Source organism: Triticum aestivum, chromosome 7D, assembly GCF_018294505.1.
Source record: "Triticum aestivum cultivar Chinese Spring chromosome 7D, IWGSC CS RefSeq v2.1, whole genome shotgun sequence".
Lineage (NCBI taxonomy): Eukaryota > Viridiplantae > Streptophyta > Magnoliopsida > Poales > Poaceae > Triticum > Triticum aestivum.
In genome coordinates this window covers 524,360,543-524,379,809 of record NC_057814.1, presented here as the reverse complement: position 1 = coordinate 524,379,809, position 19,267 = coordinate 524,360,543, and the positions used below count along the sequence as shown (strand labels likewise).

General features: G+C 45.3%; 3 protein-coding genes across 4 annotated transcripts; 2 read left to right on the top strand and 1 right to left on the bottom strand.

The window, feature by feature from the left end:
* The first annotated feature begins 881 nt into the window (after positions 1-881).
* Positions 882-13,271, top strand: LOC123167461 (protein DETOXIFICATION 16). Of its 2 annotated transcripts, XM_044585301.1 has the most exons (8): positions 882-1,252; positions 1,534-2,078; positions 2,229-2,315; positions 2,600-2,656; positions 2,768-3,006; positions 7,332-7,450; positions 7,542-7,628; positions 12,807-13,271. In XM_044585301.1, exons 1-8 carry the CDS (start codon positions 992-994, stop codon positions 12,867-12,869), a joined length of 1,458 nt encoding a protein of 485 aa, XP_044441236.1. In that variant the 5' UTR covers positions 882-991; the 3' UTR covers positions 12,870-13,271. The 2 variants fall into 2 exon arrangements, with proteins under 2 accessions (XP_044441236.1, XP_044441235.1); XM_044585300.1 differs by lacking the exon at positions 12,807-13,271 and having other exon boundaries at positions 7,542-8,087.
* LOC123167462 (putative UPF0496 protein 2) lies at positions 3,309-4,932 on the bottom strand. The gene is made up of 2 exons (XM_044585302.1): positions 4,686-4,932; positions 3,309-4,569 (listed from the first exon to the last, which is right to left on the bottom strand). The coding sequence occupies exon 2, from the start codon at positions 4,565-4,567 to the stop codon at positions 3,590-3,592; it is 978 nt and encodes a 325-aa protein (XP_044441237.1). The 5' UTR covers positions 4,568-4,569; positions 4,686-4,932; the 3' UTR covers positions 3,309-3,589.
* Positions 13,272-13,907: 636 nt separating the features above from the next.
* LOC123167460 (flavonoid 3'-monooxygenase CYP75B4) lies at positions 13,908-15,814 on the top strand. The gene is made up of 2 exons (XM_044585299.1): positions 13,908-14,885; positions 14,995-15,814. Exons 1-2 carry the CDS (start codon positions 13,950-13,952, stop codon positions 15,637-15,639), a joined length of 1,581 nt encoding a protein of 526 aa, XP_044441234.1. The 5' UTR covers positions 13,908-13,949; the 3' UTR covers positions 15,640-15,814.
* Positions 15,815-19,267: the final 3,453 nt, after the last annotated feature.

The window sequence follows — 19,267 nt, the reverse complement described above, 5'->3', positions numbered from 1 at the left end:
CGAAACACACTTCGACCTATGCCCCCCTTCAAGATGTTTATGAAAATTAAACGAGCCGAAGGCGAGCAGGAGGTTCCCTCGCGCCGGAGGCGCCGTGTCACAGCACGACGGACAACGCGCCGCACGAACCAGCACGCTGCACGACCGAAACACACTTCAACCTATGCCCCCCTTCAAGATGTTTATGAAAATTAAACGAGCCGAAGGCGAGTAGGAGGTTCCCTCGCGCCGGAGGTGTCGTGTCACAGCACAGCGGACAATTTAGTAAAGTTATAGACCTGTGCCTCTGCTAGTATACACCTGAGCCTATACAGAATTCACAAGATTGAACGATTCTCAAGACTGCCATTTTGCATGAAAAAGTTGCTGTTTTTTCCTTACTTGAAAGGTCACACTTGATAGTGTTGGCAGTCCCCGCCCGTAACTACCCCATAAATCTCCATTACCCAGAAATATAATGGGAACAAAAAGGGAAACGAAAAAGGAAAACAGGGAACCAACCATGCCAGCTGGTATTTTCTTTGTGTTATCGCGCGGAAAGGGAAAACGAAAAATTCTGGTAATTCGAGGGTCAAACTGCAATACGCACGAAACCACAAACTGGAATGGGAAAACCAGGAACCAACCGCGCCAGCTGGTTTTCCCTTGCGGGAACGCTCCGCGCGCGACACTTGTCACGCGCGGAACGCTCCTGAACCGCTCGTTACAAGCGCTCGTTAACTAGTTGCTCTCCCAACCAACTCACACCATTATTAGCTCTTTTTTTTTAGAATCACACCATTTTAGCTTTGGGGAGAAAGAAACCCAGTCCTAATCGAATCAGCCCAAGACCCCCAAATTGGGCCTATCAAACTCTAGCGTGGCCCATATTTCTTGTCCCCTTTCATCGCCTGCGCCGCCGCGCGTCATTGCCGCGACAGCGACCAGCGCGCCCCGTCAGCGTCTTCCCCTCCCTTCAGCTCGTCAAAGCTCAAAGGCCAGCGTGGGTGGAATGGGCGGACGAGGCGAGGCGAGCTCGGCAGCCATGACGGCCTCCTCAGCGCCTCTCCTCCTCCCCCGCGCTCCGGCGCCGGCGGCGCGGAACGAGGTGCGGCGGCAGGTGGGGCTCGCGGCGCCGCTGGTGGCGTGCAGCCTGCTGCAGTACAGCCTGCAGGTTGTTTCCGTCATGTTCGCCGGCCACCTCGGCGAGCTCCCCCTCTCCGCCGCCTCCGTCGCCTCCTCCTTCGCCAACGTCACCGGCTTCAGCGTCCTGGTAAAGCCCGTGTCCTACTTGTGAAGCATGACAAAATTGTTTCCAGAGCTGAAATTGTTTCCGAAGTTGAAAGGAAGAGCGAGTGGATATGAAATGCAAAGCGAGCATCTAGGAGCTAGTAGTTTTTAATGCATTGTGAGCAAAATTATCAGAAAATTAGTATGCTTATGTGACCAGCAGGCATAAAATTTTTCTTCTAACACTATCAGATGATGCCTACTTTCAGTTGCAATTAGATTTGATGAAAATTTTCACCTGTTCATGTCGTTGCAATGCGCCAGCTGGGAATGGGAAGCGCACTCGACACATTGTGCGGACAATCATATGGGGCAAAACAATATGATATGCTGGGGACGCATGCTCAGAGGGCTATCTTCGTCCTTATGCTTTCAAGCGTTCCTCTGGCCTTTGTATTGGCTTTCACTGGCCAAATTCTTACTGCTCTTGGTCAAAATCCAGAGATATCATATGGAGCTGGAACCTATGCCCGGTTGTTGATTCCTGGTCTTTTCGCATACGGCTTGCTCCAGTGCCTTACCAAGTTCCTGCAGGCCCAAAATATTGTCCACCCACTGGTAGTTTGTTCTGGGGTGACGCTGATATTCCACATTCTGCTGTGCTGGTTCCTTGTTCAAAATTCCGGTCTTGGCTACAGAGGTGCAGCCCTGGCAACCTCGGTATCTTACTGGTTCAATGTGATATTGCTAGCACTGTATGTTAAATTCTCTGAAGCTGGCAGAAGGAGTTGGCATGGATGGTCAAGGGCGGTGTTAAAGGATGTGAACTTGTTTTTAAGCCTGGCCATTCCATCGACATTTATGACTTGGTAAGCCTGATATGAGCAACGGCCAAAAAACTGTCTTACTGATAAGTATCTCCGCAATAGCATGTCTTTACAGCTGGGTGAAAAATGATATGTGGTTTACCACGTTTTTTTCTTCGTGGAACTTGTTGTTTGCATTGCAATATAGTTCAGCTTGGAGTACTGGGCATTCGAGATGGTGGTTCTCCTTGCAGGTTTTCTTCCAAATCCAAAACTGGAAACTTCAATTTTATCCATCAGGTAAGGAAGCAGGACTAGAAACACTCTCTTGCATTACAGTACTCAGAATTTTGGACAACCAGATGATTTTTGGTATATCCAACATTGTTGTTCTGTAACAAGACTAGTTACCTGCCTGATATACTCAAATCACGTGGCAGTACTGCAGTAGCATGGTGTTATACACCTTCCCTTTCCCATTTCTTGTGATAATCACGAAGTACAGTACAATGGTAGCTAGCTTGACATATCATGCTTTCAGATGCTTGATCATGTAAACCACTAACTATGTTTAATTTTTCTAGCCTAAACACAATGTGGATGGTTTATACAATTCCAAGCGGCCTCAGCAGTGCAATAAGGTCAGAGGAACACAAATTCAGAATTCCACTCTGTTCCTTTCATTTTGTAAGAATTAACATCTCAAACTTGTACTTAACCAGTTTGAATTCATGATTTATGTTTGTACGCAGTATTAGAGTGTCCAATGAATTAGGCGCCGGGAATCCACAAGCAGCACGTCTATCAGTTCTTATTTCAGGAATCATGTGCCTAGCAGAAGGCCTTCTTGTAGTTATCATCACAGTTTCTGTACGAGATGTGTGGGGTTATTTGTACAGCAATGAAGAAGAGATAGTAAAGTATGTATCCATAATGATGCCAATTCTCGCCACTTCTAACTTCATGGATGGCATACAATGCACACTATCAGGTATGACCTAAATACACATCCTAATATTAATTTTATGTGTCTAAAATACAGCAGTTTTCTCCGTTCTGAGGAAGCCTGAAGCCTCATGTGTAAACAAAATATCATATTGCATAGTCTCTTGACCATTTTCTGTCAATATTAATGCTGTTTGGTTTGCCTCAAGCATGTTACCTTCGAATAGTAGCCATCATATTGAACTTCAATCATGAACAGACATTGAACATAAATTGCTAACAACTGTTTAGAAACAGAATATTTGAGGATAGGTTGAAGTTTTTTACTTGCTTGTACTATTTCAGAAATAATCTCAGAATGTTTTCATATATACACTGATTGTACAAGAAAGCATCAATTTCCCTGCAAGAAATTGCAGTTGATATTTCTAGTTTTGCTCAAACTCTCACAAATAGTCCGTTATTTTTGTTTTTTCTTCCTTTTCCTTCTTTGGATGAAGCTAAATCGCCCTAATTTTCTATCCTAATGTATTGAAGTGCAAATTCCCTCCACGGTCTAACAAAAAGTATAAACATTTCTGAAGTACTCCTAAACATAATGTCCACACTAACTAAACAGGCAACTGTATTCAAGCTTGCTTGGAGATCTCTTCGATCACCAAAAGTCTAGCTCTATGGATTGTAGCAAGGCACAGGCCCACGTGCTCTTCTAGCTCCATGGCCAATCTCCTAGAGCTAGAACAACTCCTCCTCAGCTCCACCACCATCTCCTGCACCGGATACTTCTCATCCACCATCTCCATGCAATATGTTGCCATTGCATTCTCCCGCTCAATACCGTCAGAGAGGCGCACGGCAAGTTGGCTCACCGTATCGAAGTCCCTGCCAAGAACATATGTGCCCTTTGCGGCAGTATCGAGTTGCTCCTGCAACTGCTGCAAAGACTTTGTCTTGGAACGTTTCAGCCTTGTGACCCTTCTCTTGAGCGCAATAGGGCAGAGCCCCATGAGCGCAGATCCAACCAGAAGGCTAAAGACCAGCAGGTGTGCTGCAATCCCGATGGCAACCGCACCACCGGCAATGACGAGGCAAGTCCTTGAGAGCTTCTTGATGATTTTCACTATCTTGAGCTTCTTTGCCACTTTCCTGTGACTTGATTTGATGGTCTGGAGCACGGAGGAGTACCTGTCATGAATCTGTCTGAAATTGCTCCTTGTGGTGGTGCTGAAAGGGTTGCTTCTACCCGGGATTGTTTCCAGTGCAAGGGAGGTACTACTAGTGGCAGTAGTACAGCCTATGCTTGCAAGGAAGCTGTCCATTGATTGGTAGTTGCTTTCAGTGTTCTTGATGTTCCTCAGTAGCTGCTTGCAGATCTCTGAGGCCTCGGCACTGGCATCAAAGTAACCAGTCATTGCGAGCTCAATTTCAGCAGATTTTCTCCGCCTCATGTTGTGAAGCATTGGAAGGATGAGATCTTGCTGAGGCTGAAGAAGGGCTTCCATCTCTTCCTTGTTTGATAAGAAGCGCATGTTAGACTGCGTGCGCATCGCATTGACATACTCTTGCTCTATGTTCAGGCCGTCTTGCACGCCCGCCAGCATCTCCATACCTGAATACGCAGAATTTCAGCTTGCAAACTCTAAATTCAACAGAACTGCATGCCATCGAAATTGTTTTGGGAAGAGAAAACAGAAAACAAGCACATGTAGAGAAGCTCGATCTTACCTGTGGATGCACGCGTTGATTCTTCAAGGCCCCCCAAGCTCCTTCAAGTTCTTGATCCTTCTGAGACAGACTGTTTTCCTCTTATCCAGGCGCACCAATTGGCAACTGCACTAGCGCCTGCCTTGGCTTTAAATGTTCCTCTCCTCAGGCTTCATATACAAGCACGCGCCTGAGGCGATAAAGATCTCGTGCTCTGTCTTGTATTGCGCCCCAAGAGCTTGTGCGGCTTAAGGCTTAAGTTTGGCACTCCCCGACCCTCCTGGATATCTCCTGATCCTGAGGCTGTGGCAGTTCCACGGTGTATTCTTTTCTGGCCAACTCGTGCACTCCACATCACTGTAGCAGCCCCCAACAGTGTACATCTTCATCATCTGTGTCCTTTACCAGCCGCCATACATGCTGGGGCGTTTAGATTGTGTGCAAGAATTCCTGGTGGTTGCTGCTCTAAAAAGCCGTAGAGACACTAGGTATGCTTCAGGTGCTCAAGTTGCCTGAAGTAGCTTCCTTTCTTATGGCTACTTGCCTGCGCCAAGACACATCATTTTCTTTGAAATGTGTATCCAACATCTTCAACAGTCTGCCATGAAGTAAAAACTAAACAATTGAGTGCATTGTGGGCATGCCGTCACATTTTAGAACATGCACTTGTGCAAAGAAACAAACTGGTGGTTTAGATGTTCAGAACATATTAACAGATCAAATGGATGCAAGCCACCAGATCAATTTAAACAGATCAATTGGTAACAGCTTGCTTAAACTACTGGACAAAAAGGAACAGTGACTTAACAAAAATGGGAGGACAATCTCTGTATTTTCAATTTATCCCTATAGTACGGTTGGCACTTTGCCACAGAAATGCACTGCTCTTGCCTCTTGCTTGCACAGGAGGACATCTGTGTCTGATCACATCACCTGAACACGGTATCCCAAACAGAAAGCTTTTAGATGTGAATCACCTCATCACATTACACGTCAATGACATCATATGTGTATATATCATACGCGCCAGCTCTACGATGGTCCTTTTTGGCACATGTAGAAGCTGAATTAAAATTGGTCCTCATCACGTAGTAGGATCGCACGTGCACAGTGCCAACACGGGATCATAAATTAATCCTCAGGTAGTACAGTGTCATTTGCGCAGTGCCAACATGGGCTCTTTCCTCTTAAACTTCGGGCCTTGAACAGCACTACTTCTTCCCTCTTAAACGCTGGGCTTAAACAGGAGACTTTTTACAATACATCATACTACTAAAAATATAAAAAACCGAGTTGATAATAATGGTGTACCTGCCAATAGACCGTCCGATCTATATCTGACGGATAGAAAGCAAATTATGACAATTTTATAAAAGATACCCACACCTCTCTTCATATTTACAGATAAGGCTTTGCCTCGTTCATCCTTATCTCCCACAACTTCATTGCTGAGCAATTAAAAAAGGAAATCTCTGAAACAATTTGGTATGGTGGCCGCTGCCGGCGCCATCCATTCCCATGCCTCCGCCCAGTCCGACCACCAGTCACCACCACGCCCCACTCCTCCTCACCTTATCTCTCATCTTTCTCGAGATATCATTTTTTTCGATGAAATTCTCGAGATACCATTTTTCCGATAAAATTCTCGAGATATCATTAGTTTTTACACATGGGATTACTCCTGCATGGGTCAATCATAAAAGGTGTTTTGTAAAAAATGCATCTTAATGTTCCATGAAATGCACAGGCATCTTGCTAGTCATACTACTAAAAATAGTGGGTAGTATATAATTGATCCAATGGTCATTATTGATCCCTGATTTTTTTTCTTTAGGATATTTTGTTGATAGAGGGTAGTAATGGTCATTATATAATTGGTTTGTCCTTTCTTGATGTTATAACTGTAATGATTCATAGCATCAAATTCAAGCCCCGTATCAGAATTGTTCGTCATTGTTTGGACGCAGCCGCCCAGCAGCCCGACGTCGGCTGCCCGCTCCGTCTCATTGTTTCTTGGACGCAGCCGCCACAGCAGTCTGGCGACCGTCCGCTCGTCTCATTCTTCCTTGGACGTAGCCGCCCCAGCAGCCCGGCCGCCGTCCGCTTCGTCTCATTGTTCCTTGGACGTAGCCGCCCCAGCAGCCCGGCCGCCGTCCGCTCGTCTCATTCCTCGTTGGAAACAGCCGCCCCAGCAGTTCGGCGGCCGTCCGCTCCGGCGCTCCGTCTCCCGGCCATCTGTCGCCGCCCCTGTATCTTCGACGGCGCAGCCGCCCCGCACCGCCGGCCATCCAAACACATAAATAGACGGTCAATATTGATCTGATGTACTGTAAAAGATCTCTTAAACAGTACCAACACGGGCCATGGTCCTTGTAGCTTTTTTCCACTTAAAAATTAGTAGGTTTATCTTTTATTTAATATATGCTTCAGATGGCCACCTCTTTAATATTTTCTTTTTATGAGAAATGGTATATCCCTGTAGCTCGTCGGAAACATTAGTAGTTTGGGGTTATTTTTAGTTGAATATGCTTCAAATGCCCACCCCTTTAACATTAGCTTTGCCTTCATATGTGGAATAATCTACCCTGTGTAGCTCTTTGCGAGCATTATTACTGATCTTGGGTAACATTTGCCAAATTTATTTGTTTATTGTTTATTGCTCTGAAGGTGCCGCTAGAGGGTGTGGCTGGCAGAAAGTATGCTCATTCATCAACCTATGTGCTTACTATGCTTTCGGTATCCCTTCAGCTGTTATTTTTGCATTTGTTCTGAAGATCGGTGGTAAGGTAAGTTGTACTGTATGTTTTATGCAATTCTGGGAGGATACGTTGTGCGGGTTCTGCCTGAATTCTAGCATGAGCCTCCTTTCTGTGGCAGGGGCTTTGGCTGGGAATCATATGTGCCATGGTAGTGCAAATAATAGCTCTGCTTGTGATGATGCTTCATACCAACTGGGATAAAGAGGTAGGCCCGTGGTCTCTGTTGATGAAATTGGATGGTATGGTAGTATTATCTACTACTCCCTCCGTTCCGAAATATAAGTCTTTTTAGACATTTCAAATGGAGTACAACATACGGATGTATGTAGACATATTTTAGAGTGTTGATTCATTCATTTTGCTCCGTATGTAGTCATCTATTGAAATCTCTAGAAAGACTTATATTTTGAAACGGAGGGAGTAAAATTTAAGCTTCATAAAATTGCTCCTGGGAAGCACCAGCTTAGAGCCTTAGACAGCAGGGCAGGGCATAGCCGTAGCAGTGTGGGACCAACGGGAAAAGGGATGCACCGATGGATGCAGCATTAGTAGTCTTTGTAAATTACTGCCTTTTATGCTCTGTGACAAGATAAATGAAATGCAGTTCTTGTTTCCGCTGAACTTACTTTCCACGGACATATCCATATCGATCATTAGCCTTTTAGATTGCTTGGTAAAGTTGGTATGATAACAAAGTCTGGTATGACTGAATCTGCATCACCACCACCATACATGGCCTTGCTTGCCTCACCAGCCCGTCATGCTGTGCTGGGATGATGTGTATGCTCTGTCTATATCTCATCTAGATGTGAAATAATATCTCACATCTAAGTAGCATCTTTTTGTTATGTGGCCACTTTTGTTTGTTTTTTCCTTTTTTGTTTCTCTCGGGCATGTTTGTTTGTCTCAGCTTTTTTGTTAGGTTGTGCAGCTGCTGGGAGATGTGTTTGACTGTCACGCGGCGCACGATGGTGGATAGTGCAACTTACAAAATTCAAAAGAAAAAGTGATCACTCACAATCGAACACAAGACCTCTGACAAAGGCACTTCTGTAGTTAGCCACTAGACCTATAGCGCGTTAGTTACTCCTTCCCACCGTGAAATACTAAAGACTATTCCGCCGCAGATTGAACAATTCAAAAATTCAAACATTTCATGAAATTGTGATTTTTAATTGAGTCGAACAATTTTCAAATTTGAGATATGTTTTTGCAAAAAAGAGAACAAAAATTTAAAAATTGAGAAACATTTTTTAGAAAGAAGAATACTTTTGCAAAGCTTCAAACGTTTAAAAAAATGTGATTTAAAAAAATGCGTACACTTTTCAAACAGTTTTTGAAAATTGCAAACAATTTTTTGTTTCAAACTTTTTTATAACTTGTGAACAATTTTTGAAAAATATGAATGCATTTTAGAATTTCCAAAAAAAATTGATAGACACGAACAATTCTGGAAACTTGAACAAATTTACGAATTTGGAACATTTTGTGAAACTTTTAAATTTATGAAAAAACAAAAAAAAAGAATCAGAAAAAGAAAAGATAAAATAAAAATGACAAAAGAGATCAACTTTTGAAAAATAGTAAAACTAAAAAGAAAGGAAAACTAGTGAAGACAAAATGATAAAAGAAAAAAGAAAAAACATGAAGAAAAAAAAGTATCCTAACTACTTGGGTCAACTCGTCTGCGGTTTGCTCGCTGTCGAGGATAGGCTTGCAACTGGGATAGAAAAATGTCGGACCCCTAGTTGCGAGTTGACGGTGGACTCAGAATTGGGACTAAAAAAGGCCGAGCCCCGGTTGCGAGTCGTGTTGGACTTGCAACTATTAAAAAAACGTTGGCCCGCCGTTGCGAGCCGATGATGGACTTGCAACTGGGACAAAAAAATGTCGGGGCCTAGTTACGAGTCGAGAGTGGACTTGCATCTGGGACCAAAAAGGTCTGACCTCAGTTGCGAGTCGAGGATGGACTTGCAGTTGGAAGTAAAAAACCTCGGTCCAAGTTGCAAGTCGATGGTGGAGTCGTACCCTAGTTGCGAGTTGAGGATGGACTTGTAACTAGGACAAAAAAAGTCTTGTCCCAGTTACAAGTTGAGGGTGGGTTGCAACTGGAACAAAACAATGTTGGGGCCCAGTTGCGAGTCGAGGCTGGACTTGCAACTGGAAGAAGAAAAGGCCGGGCCCCAGTTGCGAGTTGATGGTGGACTTGCAACTGGGACAAAAAAAGGTCGAACCTCAGTTGCGAGTCGAGCGTGGAGTTGCAACCGGACAAAAAAAATCTGGACCCGAGTTGCGAGTCAAAGGTGGACATGCAACTGGTACAAAAAAAGGATGAGCCACAATTATGAGTCGAGGGTGGAATTGCGACTGAGACAAAAAAAAGATCGAGCCCCAGTTGCGAGTCGAGGGTGAACTTACAACTGAGAAAAAAAGTTTAGGCCACAGTTGCGAGTCAAGGGTGGATTTGCAACTGAAACGAAAAACAAATTGGGATGGCAAATATTTTCGAATTTAGATTTTTTCACATACTTAAACTTTTTCCAAAATTTATAAAAAATATTCACACTAATCTTATTCATGAATTTGAAAAGGGAAAAATAAAAGATAAAATGAAAAAATAAAAAGGAATAAAATGAACTCGCACAAAAAGAAAAGTTATATAGAGACAATAGAGCAAAAAAAATGATAATAAAGAAAGGAGAACGGTAGATGAAAGAGAGAGTAATGATAGATAGTGAGAGGAGAGTCGATCAGCCAACTCTTCATTTGTGAAACAAACGAATGAAAAAACAAATCTTTGCCAAGCCCCATAAACAAACAAACGAAAAAAGGGGCCGAGCCTATCCTTCTCATGACCAGACAACGTGCAACTAAGATGAAACAAACTACAGTCCCAATTGCGAGTCAAGGCTAGACTTGCAACTGGGATGAAAAACAAAACAGATGGCTGGTTGCAAGTCAAGGGTGAGCTTGCAACTAGGAGAACTATGAGCCCAATTGCGAGTCAAAGGTGAACTTGCAACTAGGATAACTATGAAACTACAAGTTCAGTTGCGAGTCAAGGGTCGACTTGCAACTAGGACGAAACAAACTACCGTCCCAGATGTGAGTCAATGGTGGACTTGCAAATGAGATGAAAGACAAAACACATGCCCAGTTACGGGTCAAAGGGTGCGCTTGCAACTCAGAGGGTGGACTTGCAACTCGGACAAGTACGAGACCAATTGCGAGTCAAGGGTGGACCTGCAACTGGGACAACTACGAAACTACAAGCCCAGTTGCGAGTTAAAGGTTGACTCGCAACTGGGAGGAAACAAGCTATGAGGAAGTTGCAATCAAAAGGTAGACTTGCAACTGGGATAAAAAAACAAAACACATGCTCTAGTTGTGAGTAGAGGGTGGGCTTGCAACTTGGACAACTACGAGCCCAGTTGTGAGTCAAGATGGACTTGCACCTGGGACAACTACGAAACTACGAGCCAGTTGCGAGTCAAGGGTCGACTTGCAACCGGGATGAAACAAGCTATGGCCTAGTTGTGAGTCAAGGATCGACTTGCAACTAGGATGAAAAAACAAAATACATGCTCCAGTTGCGGGTCGAGGGTGGGCTCTACAAGTCTGACAACTACGAGCCCAATTACGAGTCAGGAGTGGACTTGCAAATGAGACAACAACGAAACTATGAGCCTAGTTACGAGTCAAGGGTCGACTTGCAACTAGGATGAGACAAACTACATGCCCGATTGCATGTCAATGGTGGACCTGCAACTGAGATGAAAAACAAAAACACATGCTTCAGTTGCGAGAGTTGCACTTGAGACAACTATGAAACTACGAGCCTAGTTGCGAGTCAATGGTCGACTTGTAACTAGGATGAAACAAACTACATGCCAGTTGTATGTCAAGGATGGACCTATAACTGAATGAAAATAAAACACATGCAAAATAACCGGGGTCAAATGTCGGTCAGTGAGAAGATGGGGGATAAGCTTCATAGTCGAGCCCCCCAAATGACAACATATATACGCCCCTGTGAAAAATAAATGCGAGAACATGACGACACAAAACAAATGGGATAAGAGGACGCGTGACAAAAAAGAACAAGCTGACACGGACGTACATGATTCAATTTGTGCAAACATTAAATTTAGATGAGCTAAATTTTATCTAGATTAGATTTAGCAGATCCGAAAACGAAAAATCTAGTTACACTCCACTCTAGCTACACGGTCAAACAAAAAATAATAGAAAACAGAGAATGAAAACACACATGTCCCTACACAAAAAAGCTAAGCCCATAAAAAAAACAATACACAAAACATAATAACGGTTCAGTAGAAAAATGTCATATCGGCTCTCACTACTTCACGAGGGACAAACCAAAAAAATATGACGCAAGGACGACGAGCATGACTCGAAAGTATGTGTATCTTAGTTAGATGAAACATTGTTAACTCGCATTTAGATGATAATTAGCAAACCAATCCAAAACGGGACCTCTGACCGCGTGGCAAAAAACGGTCCAACAAAGGACACGCGCGCGAACCGGTTGACAAGTAGACACCAAACACAGATTCGACACAGAGCGCACGTGAAAAAATAACCCGCAATCAAGATTTGCACGACATTTCAAACGAACATATGACAGAGTAAAAACAAGTTCATGAATTTAAACGAATAAATAAAGAATAAAGGGAAAAAGAAAAATGGAAATAGAAAATATAAATAAAACAAAAAAATCATGAATATAAAATACTTTATAATTTAAAACAAACAATAAAATAGAAAAAGGAAAACAAAAAAGGAAAATAAAATGAAAACAAATACTAGGTATCAAATAAGAGTGTAGAAAAATGAGAAGAACTATGACTGAGTGTAGCACAGACTTGTGAAAGAAATGAAAAAAAAGGCAATCAACCTCGCAGTAGCAACGACCTTGAGTAGCATAGACTTGGAAAAACCAACAACGCCCGACCTAGCACTAGCAAGGACCTGGACACATGCAACGCCTGAGACAACGCGCCGTCGAGCGAGCGCAGCATCCAGATCATGGCCTTTTGCATGAATATTAAAGACATACTCCTTCCGTTCCTAAATACTTGTCTTTTTAGGCATTTCAAATGAATATCACATACGGATGTATGTAAACATATTAAAGCGTAGATTCACTCATTTTACTCCGTATGTAGTCACTTGTTGAAATGCCTAGAAAGACAAGTATTTAGGAACGGAGGGAGTATAATCTAATGGCTCTAGACTTAGATGTGAGATAGCTATTTTACATCTAGATGTGAAATAGCAAACCTGATTTTACTATGTTGTCCACGATGAACTCGGAGTGAACTCATCTTTGATACTCACTTTTTGTTTCCTTTCCTTGTAGGCTGAAACAGCCCGGGCTAGGACTATTGTTCAGGAATCAGATGACACCGTAACATTTGCGTGAATGTTGTCATTTCTGATATTTAGAGAAAAGTCCTATGGCCCAGCTTTTCATCCAAGGCCGCGCTTGGAATCGATGTAAATAAATATAGATCTATTTTTTTTACGGGTGTATCTTACCGGCCAGGAACGATTTGCGGGCGGAAACGAAAACGACGGACAGTGGCCTGTATTTTTTACAAGGGTATTCAAAGAAGAAACGACATTCCAAACTGGGCCCAAAGCTTTTCCGGAGTTGAAGAGGAAACAAAGGCCAGGGGTAGCCTGGTAATTAACCATATCACTACAAGTCTGCAGCCAAGAAAAAAAAGGAGATAAACCAGGTCATCATTTCTGATTGTTCCGTCATTAAGGTAGATGCTCCATTGTACTCCATAGTTCAAACTTAGTACCATCTTGAATGTCATCATTTCTCGCTATACCACCAATAAGCTACTCCCTCCGTTCTTAAATATTTGTCTTTGTAGAGATTTCAAATGGACTACCACATACGGATGTATATAGACATATTTTAGAGTGTAGATTCACTCATTTTGCTCCGTATGTAGTCACTTGTTGAAATCTCTAGAAAGACAAATATTTAGGAACGGAGGGAGTAGATGCTATATTTTACCGCGCAGTTCATTCATACCGCGTCGATGCATGGTTGATGTACTTATATTTTATTTTAGTTTCCGAGGCAAATGTATATTTGATATGCTCAAGTGATTGAACATGTTTAGTAACCTTTATATCTGCGAATGAAATTCTATAACTGTGCACATTCACCTGCACAGTTTCCATACTCGTCCTATAATCGCTCCAGCGACAGTAGTACTACAATTAGTCCTGTAGTAGGCGACACTAAACCATCCGAAACGCAAATGGTGGTAGGCATACCGGTAGGTAAGCGAAAGCTGCAAGAGACCATATTATAGTGGTTGGTAAGTAAAAGCTGTGGTTGAGCTTTGCCGGATGAGACGTGCCACCTGTACAGTCTTGCCGGTCATGTCCACGTCCACCTACCGTGCGCCTTCATCTTGAACCCCATGCATGCATACATGAACACTTGAGCACCTGCAGTGCTTGCATATCGAACGCAACAATGCACCTCGTCGCCATGGATATCCCTCTCCCGTTGCTCCTCTCCACCTTGGCCGTTGCCGTGACCATATGCTATGTCCTCTTCTTCCGTGCTGACAAGGGGCGCGCGCCGCTGCCGCCCGGGCCGAGGGGCTGGCCGGTGCTGGGGAACCTCCCGCAGCTCGGCGGCAAGACGCACCAGACCATGCACGAGATGTCCAAGGTGTACGGGCCCGTGCTCCGGCTCCGGTTCGGCAGCTCCGTCGTGGTGGTGGCCGGGTCGGCCGCCGTGGCCGAGCAGTTCCTCCGCACCCACGACGCCAAGTTCAGCAGCCGGCCGCCCAACTCCGGCGGTGAGCACATGGCGTACAACTACCAGGACGTGGTGTTCGCGCCCTACGGCCCCCGGTGGCGCGCGATGAGGAAGGTGTGCGCCGTGAACCTCTTCTCGGCCCGCGCGCTCGACGACCTCCGCGGGTTCCGCGAGCGGGAGGCCGCGTTCATGGTGAGGTCCCTCGCTGACGCTGCTTCCGGCGGCGGGTTGGTGGCGGTCGGCAAGGCGGCGAACGTGTGCACGACCAACGCGCTCTCGCGGGCGGCGGTGGGGCTCCGGGTGTTCGCCGCGGCCGGCACCGAGCTTGGCGCCAAGGAGTTCAAGGAGATCGTGCTGGAGGTGATGGAGGTGGGCGGCGTGCTCAACGTCGGGGACTTCGTGCCGGCGCTCCGGTGGCTCGACCCGCAGGGGGTCGTTGCCAGGCTGAAGAAACTGCACCGCCGGTTCGACGACATGATGAACGGGATCATCGCCGAGAGAAGGGCCGGAGCTGGCACGGCCGGCGAGGAGAAGGAAGGTAAGGACCTGCTCGGCTTGCTGCTCGCAATGGTGCAGGAAGACAAGTCCCTCACCGGCGGCGAGGAGGACAGGATCACAGACACGGACGTCAAGGCGCTCATACTGGTAACAATCTACTTCGTTGCCGGCCGTGGCTGTGACCGCTGACCGGCATGGCAAATCCACAACCTCAGTCGTCGAATGTGCCTGACTAACTCTGCTTGCATGCATGCAGAACTTGTTCGTGGCGGGCACGGAGACGACGTCGACGATAGTGGAGTGGGCGGTGGCGGAGCTGATCCGCCACCCGGACATGCTGAAGCGGGCGCAGGAGGAGATGGACGCCGTCGTGGGCCGGGGCAGGCTCGTCGCGGAGTCCGACCTGCCGCGCCTCACGTTCCTGAACGCGGTCATCAAGGAGACGTTCCGGCTGCACCCGTCGACGCCGCTCTCGCTGCCGCGGATGGCCTCCGAGGAGTGCGAGGTCGCCGGCTACCGCATCCCCAAGGGCACGGAGCTGCTGGTCAACGTGTGGGGCATCGCCCGCGACCCGGCCCTGTGGCCCGACCCGCTGGAGTTCCGGCCCGCCCGGTTCCTCCCGGGAGGGACCCACGCCGACGTCGACGTCAAGGGAGGCGACTTCGGGCTGATCCCGTTCGGGGCCGGCCGGAGGATCTGCGCGGGCCTCAGCTGGGGCCTGCGGGTGGTCACCGTGACGGCGGCCACGCTGGTGCACTCGTTCGACTGGGAGCTGCCGACGGGCCAGACGCCCGACAAGCTCAACATGGAGGAGGCCTTCTCTCTGCTGCTGCAGCGGGCCGTGCCGCTGATGGTCCACCCGGTGCCCAGGCTGCTCCCGTCGGCATACGAAATTGCATAAAAACAGAGGGAAGCGCGCCACTGATTTGTCGTGATGATCTAATGGAGGAGAAAGTCCAGTTGTGCTATGTATTGTTGTCGATGGGGTGTTCCTCACCGTATTCAACTAAAATAGTTCCACCTGTTACTTGTGTACTGTTTTCAGATAACATGGAAAATAACATATTATGTATCAAGGAAATATTGCTTTGCTGTCACAAATTAGAGATCGTTTCACGCAAAAGAGAATAAGGCAATGCAAAAGGTTAAAAAAATGATAAGTGCCACACGTCAGATGCGTAGCACTCCTGCCCTGACATTTTCCATGACAATTCCAGTCACGCAAGGATGGCAAATTCCAGTGACACATAGCGAGTTTCTGTCAAAAATAAACTGAAGCACAAAAGTTGCCATGCTTGACAATTAAAGTTGTCATCCTTGCATCACTAAACTTGTCATAAAAAACGTTTGGAGCTGTCATGTGCTCGTGCCACTCGTTTGGTATTTATCAGGGTCCTAAAAAGTTATACACCATGTATATTGTTATGCTACTATGTTCTCTACAACCAAATAGTCTTTGTTTTCTCTCCTTGTATGTTGAAATAAGGAAGGCCATTTCCCGCAAAAAAAATATAGAAATAACCTAGGCCATGACTACAATATGGCATTATAAGGGCATATACCGTTGTTTATAAAACAATCTTATCTTGAGCAGTTTTGATAAATAAGAGATGGCAATAAAAACATATGTACAGTTGTTTTTTTCATAGTCTTATATTCAACCAGTAACCAGTTATTCCTAAATATGTGGTGAGACATTCTAAGATATTATCTCTTAATTAAGAGAAGGCAAGCCCTTTTTTCTTCTTATTTCTCTTTCCTCCACCTCCGCATTTATCCTATGTGGCACTCGTAAGATAAAATCATTGTACACGGCCTAACATTTTCCCAAATGCCACCGTTCCTTGTTACGGTGCCTGTTGCTAGAAGGACACTTTTTTGGTGACCATGCTCACAAGCGTAAGAGCAACTCTAGCAAAGTCAACCATATCATTTCGATCGCCATAATAACCACCATTATAGTGATTTTGTTTGAGAATGTCACTCTAGCAGAGTCGCCAGCTCGCTCTCGACCGCCATAATTTTTGGAGGGCGCTACAAACCGAGACCTCGAGCCTCCACATTTGGAGGTTTGGTGAGGCAATGTAGCGCGCTCTCTATCTATACAAATGTTGGCACCATGGACATTTTAGGGCACATGCTCCCTTGCGTTGCCGTCCACATCCTCATGCCGCCTTCATTGGTGGCCACCTCCAAAGCCTGGACCATCGTGATTTGGCCCATGTCACCTCCGCTGAGCGCCCGAGCCATTCATGGACCTCCCACACTTTTTCGTAGCCCCGCCACCTTTTTCTTGTCGTCCGCCTGCCCTTCCACCGTGCGACCTCAAAGTGTTCAATGACTTGTCAAGAGGCAAATTTCCCCAATATTTTCTTGTTGATTTCGCTTAGCATCTCATAGATTCATACTAATGATATAGGATTCACATTATGTGTAGATGGACCCGAGGTTAGAGCTAACGTCTTTGATGATTCACCATCGAATTCGAGCTACTAGTCTGACAGTAAAATCATGGACGCTGAAGAAGACGAGGTAATATTGATGGTCGCTGAATGGATGGCATCAATGGGAATGAAGAGGACGTGTCTGAGATCGCAGGTTGGTCGTGCGACATTTGGACGGAACAAATTCCAAGGCCACGGGTGGCTCGTGCTCGACTACTTTGTTCTGGTTCCAGCGGGTTACTCCCAGAATAGTTGCTCCCATATGTGCGCTTCACGTCATAATGCCAATAAAAGCACAGGTTTGCTTGACTAGGACGTCCCATTTGCTTTCCATGTTGTAGCATGTTGTTCCTTTTTCGGGGTTTTCAGTCGGTTTTTATGTTGATTTTAAATCCTGATTTTTTTCAAAAAGTGATCCATTTCTAAAATGAGTACTTTTTGAAATAGGCGAACACTTTTTTGAAAAATTGAAAAAACGCAAACGATGTTTTGAATTTTTTTTGTTGAATCTAAAAAAGGAAATAAACAGTAAATAAACAAGCATAAAAAGAAAAGAAAAAATAGATCTGAAACCTTCCAAAACAATATCTCACTCTAGCACTTCTAGATGGGCAGGCTCAGTCACTTGCTCGCTTGGCCAGATTGTGAGATTATCGGAAGGAGGAAGTCCTCATGGTCAACACCAACATGGATAGAGGTGTCGTGACTAAAGCCACCGACAGAGGAGATGAACGATCATAACATAGCTCCGCCATTGGTCTTTCCCAAAACCTCACCACGACCAATGCTTTGGTCGACATGAAGAAAATATGCCCTAAAGGCAATAATAAAGTTATTATTTATTTCCTTATTTCATGATAAATTTTTATTATTCATGTTAGAATTTTATTAACCGGAAACTTAGTAGATGTGTGAATACATAGATAAAACAAAGTGTCCCTAGTATGCCTCTACTTGACTAGCCCGTTTATCAAAGATGGTTATGTTTCCTAACCATAGACATGTGTTGTCATTTGATGAACGGGATCAGATCATTAGGAGAATGATGTGATGGACAAGACCCATTCGTTAGCTTAGCATTATGATCGTAACAGTTTCATTGCTACTGCTTTCTTCATGACTTATACATGTTCCTCAGACTATGAGATTATGCAACTCCCGAATACTGGAGGAACACCTTGTGTGCTATCAAACATCACAATGTAACTGGGTGATTATAAAGATGCTCTACAGGTGTCTCCGATGGCATTTGTTGAGTTGGCATAGATCGAGATTAGGATTTGTCACTCCGTGTATCGGAGAGGTATCTCTGGGCCCTCTCGGTAATGCACATCACTATAAGCCTTGCAAGCATTGTGACTAATGAGTTAGTTGCGGGATGATGCATTACGGAACGAGTAAAGAGACTTGCCGGTAACGAGATTGAACTAGGTATGAGGATACCGATGATCGAATCTCGGGCAAGTAACATACCGATGACAAAGGGAACAACGTGTGTTGTTATGCGGTTTGACCGATAAAGATCTTCGTAGAATATGTAGGAGCCAATATGAGCATCCAGGTTCCGCTATTGGTTATTGACCGGAGATGTGTCTCGGTCATGTCTACATACTTCTCGAACCCGTAGGGTCCGCACGCTTAACTTTCGATGATGATTTGTATTATGAGTTATGTGATTTGATGACCGAAGTTTGTTCGGAGTCCCGGATGAGACCGGGGACATGGCGAGGAGTCTCGAATGGTCGAGAGGTAAAGATCGATATATTTGGAAGGCTATATTCGGACATCGGAAAGGTTCTGAGTGATTCGGGTATTTTTCGGAGTACCGGAGAGTTACGGGAATTCGCCGGGAGAAGTATTGGGCCTTATTGGGCCATACAGGAATAGAGGAGGCAGGCCAAAGGGAAGGAGGCGCGCGCCCCACCATGGGTCCGAATTGGACTAGGGGAAAGGGGGCGGCGCCCCCCTTGCCCTTTCCTACTCCCTCTCTCTTTCCCTCTTTCTTCTCTCCTACTCCGGGAAGGAAAAGGGGAATCCTACTAGGACTTGGGAGTCCTAGTAGGACTCCCCACACTTGGCGCGCCA